Raw genomic sequence first — 12,045 nt, 5'->3', positions numbered from 1 at the left:
TGCTTAGAGATCACACCAGGACGAGTCCACCTTCCCCACCTCTGACTGAGTGACTGGGGCAGGTTACCTCACCTCTCTGGGCCTCCATTTTGCAATGGGTATCATTCCTGCCCCACTCGCCCAATGAGAATGTGGGAATTGAGCAAGGACACGCTTTGCCAATTGCAAATCCCTGTGCAAACATGTGGGGCTATTTGTGTTCTGTACCATTGATCAGAGAATTCAACTAAGAGGCTTTGCCTAGATTGTCAAGGCCAGAAAGAGGGATAGCAGGAGAAGTCCTTTTTTTTTTTTTTTAAAGTATATTTCATTGATTAAGTTGTTACAGTTGTCCAATTTCTTTTCCCTTTGCTCCCCTCTTCCCACTACTCTTCTTCCCTCCAGCAATCTCAACCCCCTTAGTTCATGTCCATGGGTCGTGCACATAAGTTCTTCAGCTTCACCCTTTCCTATATTATTGTTAACTTCCCCCTGTCTAGTTTGTACCAACCAATGATGCTTCTTAATCCCTGCACCATTTTCCCATTTCTCCCCCTTCCCCTCTCAGCTGATAACCCTGCAAATGGTTCCCATACCTATGATTCTGTTCCTGTTTTGGTTATTTGCTTAGTTTGTTTTTGTTTCTATTTTTTAGATTCAGTTGTTGATAGTTGTCAGTTTGTTGTCATTTTAATGTTCATAGTGTTGATCTTCTTTTACTTAAATAAGCCCCTTTAACATTTCATATAATAATGGCTTGGTGATGATGAACTTCTTTATCTTTACCTTGTCTGGGAAGCACTATATTTGGCCTTCCATTTTAAATGATAGCTTTGCTGGATAGAGTAATCTAGGTTGTAGGTCCTTGCTTTTCATCACATTGAATACTTCTTGCCAGTCCCTTCTTGCCTGCAAAGTTTCTTTTGAGAAATCAGCTGATAGTCTTATAGGCACCCCTTTGCAGTTAACTCTTCTTTTCTCTTTCTGCTTTTAAGATTCTCTCTTTATCTTGAATCTTTGGCATTTTAATTATGATGTGTCTTGGTGTGGTCCTCTTTGTGTCTAGCTTGTTTGGGAGTCTCTGTGCTTCCTGGACTTGTATGTCTATTTCCTTTGCCAAATTGGGGAAGTTTTCCTTCATTATTTTTTCAGATAAGCTTTGATTTCTTGCTCTTCTTCTTCTCCTTCTAGCACCCCTATGATTCAGATATTGGCATGTTTAAAGTTGTCCCAGAAGTTCCCAAGCCTCTCCTCATTTTTTTTCAATTCTTTCGTTTCCTCATTCTGTACTGGCTGACTGTTTATTTTCTTCCTTATATTCTAAATCATTGATTTGAACCCTGGTTTCCTTCCCTTCACCACTGGTTTTGTGTGGATTTTCCTTCATTTCACTTAGTATAGCCTTCAATTCTTCCCTTATGTGCTTGCCATACTTAAGCATATCGATCAAGTCTGTGAGCATCTTTCTCACCAGTGTTTTGAACTCTTTGTCTATTAGGTTGGCTATCTCCTCGTTCGTTAGGTTGGCTATCTCCTCATCCCTTAGCTCTCCCACTGGAATATTAATCCATTCCCTCTTTTGGGCCATACTTCTCTGTCTCCTCATCTTGACAGGCTCCTGTGTTTGTTTGCCTGTGTCTTAGGTAGAGCTGTCGCACCTGTGCATTGTAAGGGGCGGAGCCTTAGGTCTCTGTCAGTACAGGGCAACCCATTTCACCATGCTGTGGCTCTGTCTGTGGGGGAGGGGTGTGAGAGGGAACAATGCTGCTTGCTCAGCACTTGCCCCTTTCCAGGCACTTCTGCCACTTCCATATGGGCCTAGTGGCTCTCTAGCTGATGCCCTGGCCATTGTTCCCAGAGTGGGTGGGTCTGTGAACATTTTAGGATCACAGGGGCCCTTTAAACAAGCGGACTCTGCTGAGAGACCAGCAGTTTCTTCCTTTGCCCCAACCCCCACTGGTGTGCACAGTCAGAAGCAATGAGGCTTTATGGTCCCTTGTGCTGGAACTGTGAGCTGTGTGGTCTGGACTGGTGCTGAGAGTGCTCCCCAGGTGTCCCTCTCAGCTTTTTTAAACGTTTGCGCTTTCTGCCATCCTGCCGCTGCCATCACCACACCACGTCCTTTCCGCCCTGGCTCCGCCCCTCCTATCTGTCTGGATGTGTATTTCTTCTTTATATCTTTGTTTGTTGAACTTCCATGCAGCTCGATTTTCTGGAACTTCTGGTTGTCTCTAGTTTTGAGATAGTTGTATTCCTTCTTAGCTGTGGAGGGAGATGCAGCATGTCTATCTAGGCCTCCATCTTGGCTGGAAGTCCAGGAGAAGTGTTTTCTAACTCAACACCAAATTAAGCACTCCCTGCTCAGAAAACCAGGAATACATTTGGTATGTCCACATAGAACTTTATACTTTGAAAAGCCCCTTTTCTTTCATTCTTACTCACAGCTTATCGGTCTGCAGCAACAAGGTTTACAAAACTGCTTCCCTTGCCATGATCTCCTCTGCAGCTAGCATCACCTCCGTCTTTTCTGTATTTTTTTATTAGTTATTTTCTATAGCCTGCCCTCTGCCAGACCCTCACCCCCAGCTAAGCCAGGATAGTTCTTGTGTAGTTCTTGTTGTTTATTATTAGTTATTTTCTATAGCCTGCCCTCTGCCAGACCCTCACCCCCAGCTAAGCCAGGATAGTTCTTGTGTAGTTCTTGTTGTTTTTGACTTCATAAAGATGACTAGAGCTTCCAATCCCTGGGCTCACTTGTTCAGAGTTCCAACATGTGTGCACAGAGCCAAAAATCTTCTTAGCGGAGCCAAAATAAATAGAGGCCTCTAGTTATTTCCATATGCACAAAGTGGACTTAAATAAAGTAGTTCTCTGTGGAAGGCTCCAGCAGACAAGGCTGGGCTGGGCCCCAGGGATAACCCAGAGGTGCTGGAAGTGAGGCACAGGCCAGAAAGCCAAATCTGGCAAAGAATGTGGGTACAGAAGAGGAAAAAAATGCCAGAGGAAGGCATGTGGCCCTCACAGAGCCCTGGACAATCTTAACGTCAGCTTTCTAGTCCCATCCAAGACTGCCACCACCACCAAACTGCCCTTAGGGATCCCCCCATCCCAGCACTTGCCCACCCTTGGCTGACAGAAAACACCTTCTAAAGTCCAAATGGTCCAAGTCCTCACTGGCTTAAAGTTTTTGTCCTGGTCCAAACTCCTTAGAGTGGCACCAACACCCCACCCCTGCCCACCTCCCAGCCCACTGAATGTTGTGCTGACCCATCTCACTCTGAAGCTCCATTCATGTGGTGCTGTCTGCAGTCTGGCAGCTATGTGCTGCTGGCTGGTTCACTGATACTGTTTGTCTTCCTGGGACATTTGGTGCCCCGCAGTAGAGGGAGCATAGCCCATGAGTGCACACAGACTCCTCTGCCCAACTATGAGCCAACCCCAGGAGGGGGGTGTTCTATGTGTCTATATCATCAGTGCCAACACAGTGGCCAAAAAGTATGTCGTAGAGCCCTGGCCAGGTAGGTCAGTTGGTTGCAGCATCATCTTGTGCAACAAAAGATTGGGGGTTCAATTCCTGGTCAGGGTAGATACCCAGGTTGTGGCTTTGATCCCCGGTTGGCGTGCATACAGGGGTGGGGGGTAAAAAGCATGTTATAGAATGAATGAATGAACTGATGATGGTGAAAAGAATAATAACACAACAGCAGATAATACCTGCTTGTCAGGCACTGTCCTGAGCACTTCACGTGGAACTAACACATAGCATCTATTTTTTAAATAGATTTTTATTTATTAAAGTAGTTTTTAGGTTCTCTGCAAAAAATGAACAGGAAGTATAGAGTTCTCATATAGCTCTCGCTATAAGAGAGGGCATGAGGAGGGCAGAGGCTGACTGAGGCACTGGTCTACCGGTAGATGGAGCAAGCTACCTTATACTCTCACCTTTGTCATACTCTTCCCTCTGTGGGGAAAGCCCATCTGCCTTTTCTGCCCAACAAACTTCTCCTGCTCTTTTAGGACAGGACCTGGGCCTGTAGCCACAAGAATCCACAGCACGTCAGCATCTAACTGACAGGCCCCCATCTATACATGGTACCCAGAGCAGGTGTGCAGACAGGGTCTACGAGGGAAGAATGAAGTCACAGAGTAGGTAAGCTCCTGCAACTGTAATGATGACACACAGAGCCCTTCCCTAGAGACTATCTGGCACCTGGGAGGCAGGAACTGTGAGAACTTGGGAAAGTGACTTGGCCTCTCTGTGTCTCGAAGGCAGTATGTCAGGCTGCCCAGAGGCCAAACAAGGGTGAGAGGCCAATATGTCTGGGGATAGGAAGGGAAACAGGTGCCACTTTCTGATCTACCACCCGCCAAGGCGCAACCCAGAGGCAGCAGGAAAAAACTGTGGAGACACTCAGCAGAGAGCCCCAGTTTTGCCCAGGGAGCCAAGGCATGAAGGTAAGTGCCTTGGGTAACCCTTCCCCCATAAAAGCCGTCTGATGGGTGCTCACAGGCTGGCTTCCCCCATTTACTCCTAGACACAGGGCTTCCCACATAGATTTCCTCAAATGGGGCAAGGCATCACGTAAGTGTTCTAGGCTGGGAAACTGGCCTAGGCAGCTGACATAGCCAAGAGCTGTTGAGGAAAGGCTCTGCTCTAAAGGCCCACCCAAGCAACATGACACCTCCACTGCCAGAAACAAGGCTGATCATGCAACAAGTCTTTGATGTAAATTCAACAAAATGTCTGGTATTTGCTTCAAAATAATCTGGAGGCAATAAAATAAAATTGCCCATGAGGATCATTATGCCATTCTACATCTGTATATGTTAAAAATTTTTCTGTAAGAAAAAGTTCAAAATAGAGTGAAGAATTTGCTATCCACATTAAGGCCTATTGTCTTCCTGACCATTGTGCCATTTTTATTAGGTGGGGAAAAAAAATCTAAAACCCTGCCCGTTTATATTATGACTCTGAGAAAGGGCAAGGCTCCAGAGGGAATAGAGAATTCACCTTTGCACGCCTACACCTCCCTTCCACTAATGACAGAGAAAAGAACTACTTCCCCAAACACTTGCTCTCCAACTCACACCCAGGACTAATTGCACTTCAGGGCCCTTTCCAGGGCTTGCGCAGGGAGATAATAGCAATAAGAACAATAACTGTGGTAGATACATTAGTTAGTAACAACCACAGAGTGTCTGGCATTCATTGAACACCTATTATGAACCTGTACTTCTCTAGCACCTTCTGTCCTACCATCTCTAGTTCACAGTCATCCCAGTACTGACGGGGAATCCAGAGAACAGTTATTATACTCAGATGGCCTCCTGGGGATGGCAAACATATTTTTGAGATTCCAGGCTACTAGTCAGAGCTTCAAAGGGAGTTCTGTCACTCTGCAAAGTGAGATACATCTCTGTGTCCACCTATAAGTGTTGGGGTCCTGCAGGTTTCTGTCACCCCACTCCCCCACCCTTTTCTGCCTCTGCCTCATCCTCCACTCTGGAAAGCCCTACATTAATTAGAAGACCAAATAAATCTATATTCTGCAAAGTTTGAATATGCTAGTGTCATTTATTCTTGTCTCAGGATCCTTGTCTGTAAAATGGAAACGATACCAGCTACTTCACAGGACTCTTGGGAGGTTGAAATAAAACATATATGTATAAAATTCAAAGGCCACCCAAATGTCAGATACTACCATATTGCAGGCCATCTGCCAGTCTTGTCTAAGAAATCTTCACCCTAGCTGAGTTGAAATTTTTCTAATCCACAGGCAAAACACCTTAACTGTCTACTCCCAGTGGACTGTTTAAATCTGGGGAAACCTGGGGACAGTGGGCTATAAACATACACAGCCTATGAGCTTTAGTCCCTTCTCACCAAGTCTGATCTGTCTCACCTCCAGTTGCCGCTGCCACTGCCTCACACCATGAATAGCATTGGCCATTCAACTGCTTCACTCACCACCATCTCTCTGTGTCATTCTCTCAAACCTGGCCTTGTTCATGTCTAGAAAGAGAGATATCCACTCACTCCCATCTAGCAACACATCTCCCCTAAACAAGTAACACAATCTAGTTCCAGCACAGTTGAACCTCTCAGCTCTGAAATACTAAAAGCCACCATCTATCAGGTGTTTCCTCTGTGCTATTTATACACTTCGTGTGTATTAACCTAATCATTACAACAACTCCATGAGCTGCTACTGGCACCCTGTGCTACAAATAGGAAACTGAGGCACAGAAAGGCTAAGGAACATGCCCAAGATTATAAAGCATGTGGGGATCAGAGCTGGGGTCAAGGTTATAGATAGCCTGGCTACAGAATCTGCCCCCTTAACCATCCACCCTCAGCAAATGATCACAAGTCATGAAGCTCATCTACCTTCATAGATATGGAAACTGAGGCCCAGAAAGGAAATGTAAAGAGATGATTGATGTCAGAACTTCTGGGGAAGCCTGATGTCAACAGTTTATTATAGCCAGCTCCTCCCAGGCCTCTCTGGGTGGTCTCCTGTCTCTAGAGGGAGAGACCCTTCTAAGCTTAGTAATAATCAATATAATAAGGCCAATTACAATGGTTATAACTAACATTTATTGAGTGCTTACTATAATACAATAAAACACCATTTTAAATGTGTTGCACATACTATCATATTTAATTCTTATACCACCTAACCTCCCAGCCAGAAACAGAAAAGCGAACATCATTTGGAGAGAAAGCATTCATGTTGGCAGGCAGATTCCAACGCAGTATAGGAGATAGTGATTTCAAGGAACCCAAATGAGGAGGCCACCCACTAACTAGCTGGTGACTTTCCAAATTTTCCAGTTATTAATGGTACCTATCTCCTCCCATGGGATGAAATTCAGCTGCCCACATGCATGTACATCCCCCAATGATGTCAAAGGCCCTGGCCTTGGGTTTCCTCAGCACGAAAAAGCCGTTTGCACTTGTTTCCCAGTGACTCAGCTTTTGTCTCCAAGACCCTGCTCCACACTGAGGCTGGCCTGCAGCAAGTGTGCTGCCCTCAAAATGCTGCAAGTCCTCAAGACCAAAGGATACTGTCTCAGAATCCTACTGGAGTCTTTAGGGACGCAGCTTTTGGGGTCTGTGGAGTCTTGCAAGACACAAGGAGAGCCCAGTGAGCTCAGGGAATACCAAATGGGGGAAATATTTTGGGAATACTGACATCAAGGGATACCAAACACCTGTTCTGTGGTTTGGGAGATGCAAAAGGCTCTACTTGCAATGATGACATATTTTGCTGAGGATTATTTAACTCCAGAGGAAGCAGAGCCTGGCTATGAAGAGCACACCTCAAAACCTGGCAGACGAAATCCCAGCTTTAGCGCTTAGTGGTTGGTGACTTGGGCAAGTCATGTAACCTTCCCTCATCTGAAAAAAATGAGAACGCAGAAGCCCTTACACATAAATTGCTTTGAGAATTGGTATTTACTTCACACAGAGTTCACTAAATGGCAACCATTGTTATTATTATCATTATTAGTCCGAACTTTGAACAAAGAAGAAAAACCAATATTGGCATAGTCCCATATATACACACAGGGATGGAACTCTTGCTATGGTTACACATCTGGACCTTAAGTTCAAATTAAATGGTCACCAAGTTAGGAAGCCACAAAGCAAGAAAGAAAAAAAAAAAAAAACCCCGAACAATCCTTTCCATGAAGGAGCACAGAAGCCACAGCCACGCACAAATAAAGCATAAAGATATTAAAATCAGAGCAACTAGGACCAGGCCTCAGCCCCCCAGAGAGATTTCACAAAAAGCTATATAGGCCCCAGAAACTAGTCTTCAACCCCCAAAACTAGCAAAACGGACAACTGTGAGGAACGTCTTTAATTCAGCAGTTATTTCACAAATGGGAAAAGGTTATAATAGTAATGATAGTGACAACAGCTGTCATTTGGGGGTGGGGGGCATCTAGAATGTGCCAGTCACTAGGCAAAAAGCTGCACATCCCCTCAGGAGGTAATTTTGGCCTCATTTCACAGGTGGCAAAATTACGGTCTAGATTGGGCAGGCAACATATCTGAAAAGCCAGCTAGGAAGAGGCAAAATTAGGGTTTTGTGCGAGCCCAAGGCCTGTGCTCTGTGATGCAGTTTCACATTATTCACCTTGGTTCCTCTACATCTAGCCCAGGGCCTAGCACAAAGTATCACAAACTGTTTGGTGAATAAATAAGGAAACATAGGAAAGTGCAACATTGGGTGCTCTTGGGTCACAAAGCACTCCTTCAAGCTCAGGAGAGCATGCCTGCCTTCGTGGGCTTGTTCGTTCACGATGGCTGTGGCTGCCATGCACCTAGGGCTGGAGGGGCACACTTGTCCAACGAGGAGTTCAGCCATGGCGGCCAGAAGAGTGGCAGGGCCAGGTGGAATTGTGCCATGTTTTTCCCCACAATCACCGTTAATTTTCTCTCAGCAGCAGCTCATATAGTAGGAGCAGCCAGATTCTGTAAGGCCACACCAATTAATTCTTCAAGAGCCTTAATGGCCTTTAAACTCATTATCATTTGCTTTTGAGGACAAATAATAAATCATTCTCAGCCCCTGAGCATCCTCCTCCGCCACACAAACACACATTCCAACAGGGGACTGGTCACCTCTGTGGAACTCTCTCCAGACCTGGCCAGATCTAAGCCCATCAGAGCTGTGCTGTCATCTTGCCTCTGTACTTGGTGGACAGATATTCCATCCCTCATTATAATTCAAAGCAAATTTACAAAAGAGGAAGGAAGAAAGTTCAAGGGGTTAGTGGAAGTGGGAAGAGTAGAATGCTGACTTGAATAATCACAGCCTCTGACTGAAGGCCTGGCGCTCGCCAGCTGGGCAAGGGCTTTTAGATACCCACTTTCTCAGACACCTCTGGTGATGCAGTATTATCATTCCTTTCCATGGCGGGGAAAACTGAGGTCCCAAAGGGTGTGGTAAGTTGCACAAACTCACCAAGCTGAGCTGGGATTTGAAACAAAGTCTGTTTTTCTTTTACAGCTGCCCTAAACTCATAGATTCACCTGGAAAACCATGATCCATCCCATGCTCCACAAAGTCCAGCCAGATAACACCTGTAAACACACACACTGAGCTCCCATAGCCCAAGGAGCCCTGTTCAATCCCTTCGAGAAACACCTATTTGCCCAGTCATCTCACTGTTTGTGCAGATGTCAGTTCTGTCCATGTTTTTGAACTCAAGCTGTGTAAATATTAACACAGCTAGTTCATAGTCAGACTTCTTTGAGCAAAAGTCTGAAAATCCCAGCAGAGCTGGCAGAGGCCCTCCAGAGGTCTAGCATCAGAATATCTGTGCTTTACTTCAGGCTTCCTTTGTAATATTCTGCTCACCCTACCTTAATGTGCCCATGTAGAAAAGGAGGGCAGGGAAAGACTAGGGCTGCCACAAGGCTCAAACAGCAAAGCATTAGGTGCTCTACATGAGGGCTGTTAGAAAAGCCTGCACTTGCAGGGTGTCCCAAGAGAGGGTGTCTTGGACTGTTACAGACTGGAGTTCTCCCGAGGTCTCTGAGCATGCTGGATCCTTTCCGGGTTCAGAGAAGAAGAGATGACCAGTGCAAGGAGCTCCTTGCTGAGCCCCTGCAGGCCAGAAGCTTTGCTGATTCTCTCTGGTCCTGCCCCAAGCATGCTTCAGAACCACACCCCAGACATGGGGGAGCAAATGTGGCCCACCTGCTCTGAGGCTGAAGGGTGAACTGATACGTACCCAGAGCCTAGAGCAGAGGCTGTATACAGCAGACTCTCAATAAACCACGGAGCCTTGGTTGACAAGACTTAACACTTGAACTCAGTTTTCTCTCCTGCAATATAGGATACCAGTACCACAATAACAAGTATGCAAACGCAATACCAGGTGGGACAGCTGCTTAAGGCAGTGGCACATGTGGGATATGAATATCAGTATCCTCGTTCTCAGGCTCATCCACTGATCCCGGACAGCTGGTGCTGCAGCTGCAGCTTGCTCAGCCTCCACCCCAGATGCAAGGAACAATGGGTCCCTGGGAACTGCATCCCCACCACCTCATAAGAAGTCTCAGGCCCACAGCCTCAGGCCCCTGCAGTGAGGAGGGGGCAAAGGGAACATATGCATGTTCTCAGTGCAACTGCCAGACACAGGCTGCAGGATTTCTGAACTCAAAGATCAAATGGTTGCTGGTGGACCTCCCCCCAGAGGGCCTGACACAAGCCAAATCAGTTTGTCAACAAATCCCCTCCATCCCACAGCCCTACTCCTTAGGAGAGGCCTGCAGACAGCTCAGGGGGCAGCTATGCTGGCTAGTGGAGAGAGGAAATCAATATTCCCAGTACATACACACCCTCTCTTGCCATAAATATGGGTCTTTTGATGCTCAGACAGCCAGCCATAGGCCCTGAAGCAGAAAAGGGTTGGTTTCTGGGACACAAGCTCATCCTTCCCACCCCCAACCCACCCCCATACTCCATTCCTTACCACACCAGGTGTACATAAACAAACACTCCCATTCCCACCAGCAGCCCCCTCACAGCCACCACAGGAACCACAGAGAACTCCACCTCCCTCATCTCCAGGTACCCAGTACACTGGCAGGTGGCCCCGCCTGGAGCACACCTGAACCACGTACGCTCAGCACTTGAAGAGGTCCCTCAGCCTGGCACACACTCACTGACAGAGTGGACACACAAACAGGCCTGCAGGAGGGCTCCCTGCATGCCTCTGGCCCCTGCGACCAGTCCCGAGCACAGACGCCCGCTGGCCTGGCTCGCTCTCACAACGCGGGGCCATGTGCTCCCCGGCCTCCCACCAGATAAGAAGTCCTGTCAGTTTCTCCCACGTTTGCACCTCGTCACTCACGAGCATGAACACACACGCACGCCTCCCACCCAGACAGCATCTTTTTCCCGCACGCACACACTCGGGTCCTGGGTCCGGTTCGAACACACTAACACAGACGCGCTGCACCCTGTCACAGCCCTCCCTCTCACACAGGCACCGTCCTGACAGTCAAACAACTCTCACACATCCGTGCCTGAAGCCTCTGTGCGGTGCGCGCACTCACACCCCCAGCAGTTTCTAACAAACCATCGCACGACAGAGCACAGTGCCCGGCTCTCACCAACCCTCCCCTGAGTAGTGGCTGGGGTGCTGCGGGCACTCCATCGCACCCAGGGCCCTGTCCGCCCGCCTCTCCCCACCGCCCTCTTCCCCGAGCTCCCCGCCTGCCCCTGGCCTCGGCCCTGCCGGGTGCCCTTACCCGCAGTCAAGCTCCAGCTCCAACAGGGACTGGGTTCGCTCCGAGTTGCAGTGCAGGCACCACATGGTGGCCGCGGCGGGAACTGACGGGCCCGGCGGCCGGGGCCCAGGCCCAGCAGAGAGCCGCCTACTCCCGCCAGAGGCGGCCGGATCCTGGGGCCTATACCCGGCCACCACGGGACCTGGCCACCCGCCACGCGAACGCCCTGGCGACCACCAGTGCCTGCCAGTTCCCACCGCTCCCGGCCCCAAGTCCGATACCCAGGCCAGCCAAACCCAGCACTCCTCTTGTTCTTCCTCCTCCTCCTCCTCCTCCTCCTCCTCCTCCGCCACTGCAGCCCCGCCGGCCGGCTAGGCGCAGAGCGAGGCCCGGCCAGAGGAATGTGGCCCGGGAGAGGGAGGGGCTACGGAGCGGGGCTAGGGGGCGGGGCCGCGGCAGGAAGCGCGCGGGGGGGGGGCAGGGCAGAAAGGGGCGGGGCTTAATAAAGAGGCGGGACAAGCAGATCCACTGTGCTAGAAGGGTGACTAGCGCAGAGGCGCGATTCTCGGGAAAGAGCCTCACCTGTCCCAGCAAGTTCGGCCTTTTTCTGGAAGGACTGTGCACTTCTCCAACACAGATATCCCTGATATCTATACCTACACTTCCCCAACGTGCAAGCACAACAAATACAAAAGCTCAAACCAGGTATCTGTAGTCCTGCTCTGCTGATGGAGCCAATGTCTGCAAATACTGACTTTGGCCACAGTTTATAAAGCCGGGTCTTTGCTGTCCTGGATGGTGTAATTCTGGAG

At 48.5% G+C, this 12,045-nt stretch overlaps 1 protein-coding gene across 6 annotated transcripts in view; it reads right to left on the bottom strand.

Annotated features, from left to right (window-relative positions):
- Positions 1 to 11,645, bottom strand: part of IQSEC1 (IQ motif and Sec7 domain ArfGEF 1) — a 79,422-nt gene extending 67,777 nt beyond the window's left edge. For 3 of the 6 annotated variants that reach the window (XM_090278837.1, XM_090278840.1, XM_090278838.1), the window contains exon 1: positions 11,255 to 11,643. In XM_090278837.1, coding sequence (XP_090134963.1) covers positions 11,255 to 11,319 — 65 coding nt within the window. In that variant the 5' untranslated portion in view covers positions 11,320 to 11,643. Of the gene's footprint in view, positions 1 to 11,254 lie in introns of all 6 variants that reach the window. The other 3 variants (XM_090278835.1, XM_090278836.1, XM_090278834.1) reach the window with 2 other exon arrangements.
- Positions 11,646 to 12,045: the final 400 nt, after the last annotated feature.

This window comes from Furipterus horrens, unplaced genomic scaffold (genome assembly GCF_987537825.1).
Source record: "Furipterus horrens unplaced genomic scaffold, mFurHor1.1.pri manual_scaffold_1, whole genome shotgun sequence".
Classification (NCBI taxonomy): Eukaryota; Metazoa; Chordata; class Mammalia; order Chiroptera; family Furipteridae; genus Furipterus; species Furipterus horrens.
This window is presented reverse-complemented; position numbering and strand designations above follow the sequence as displayed.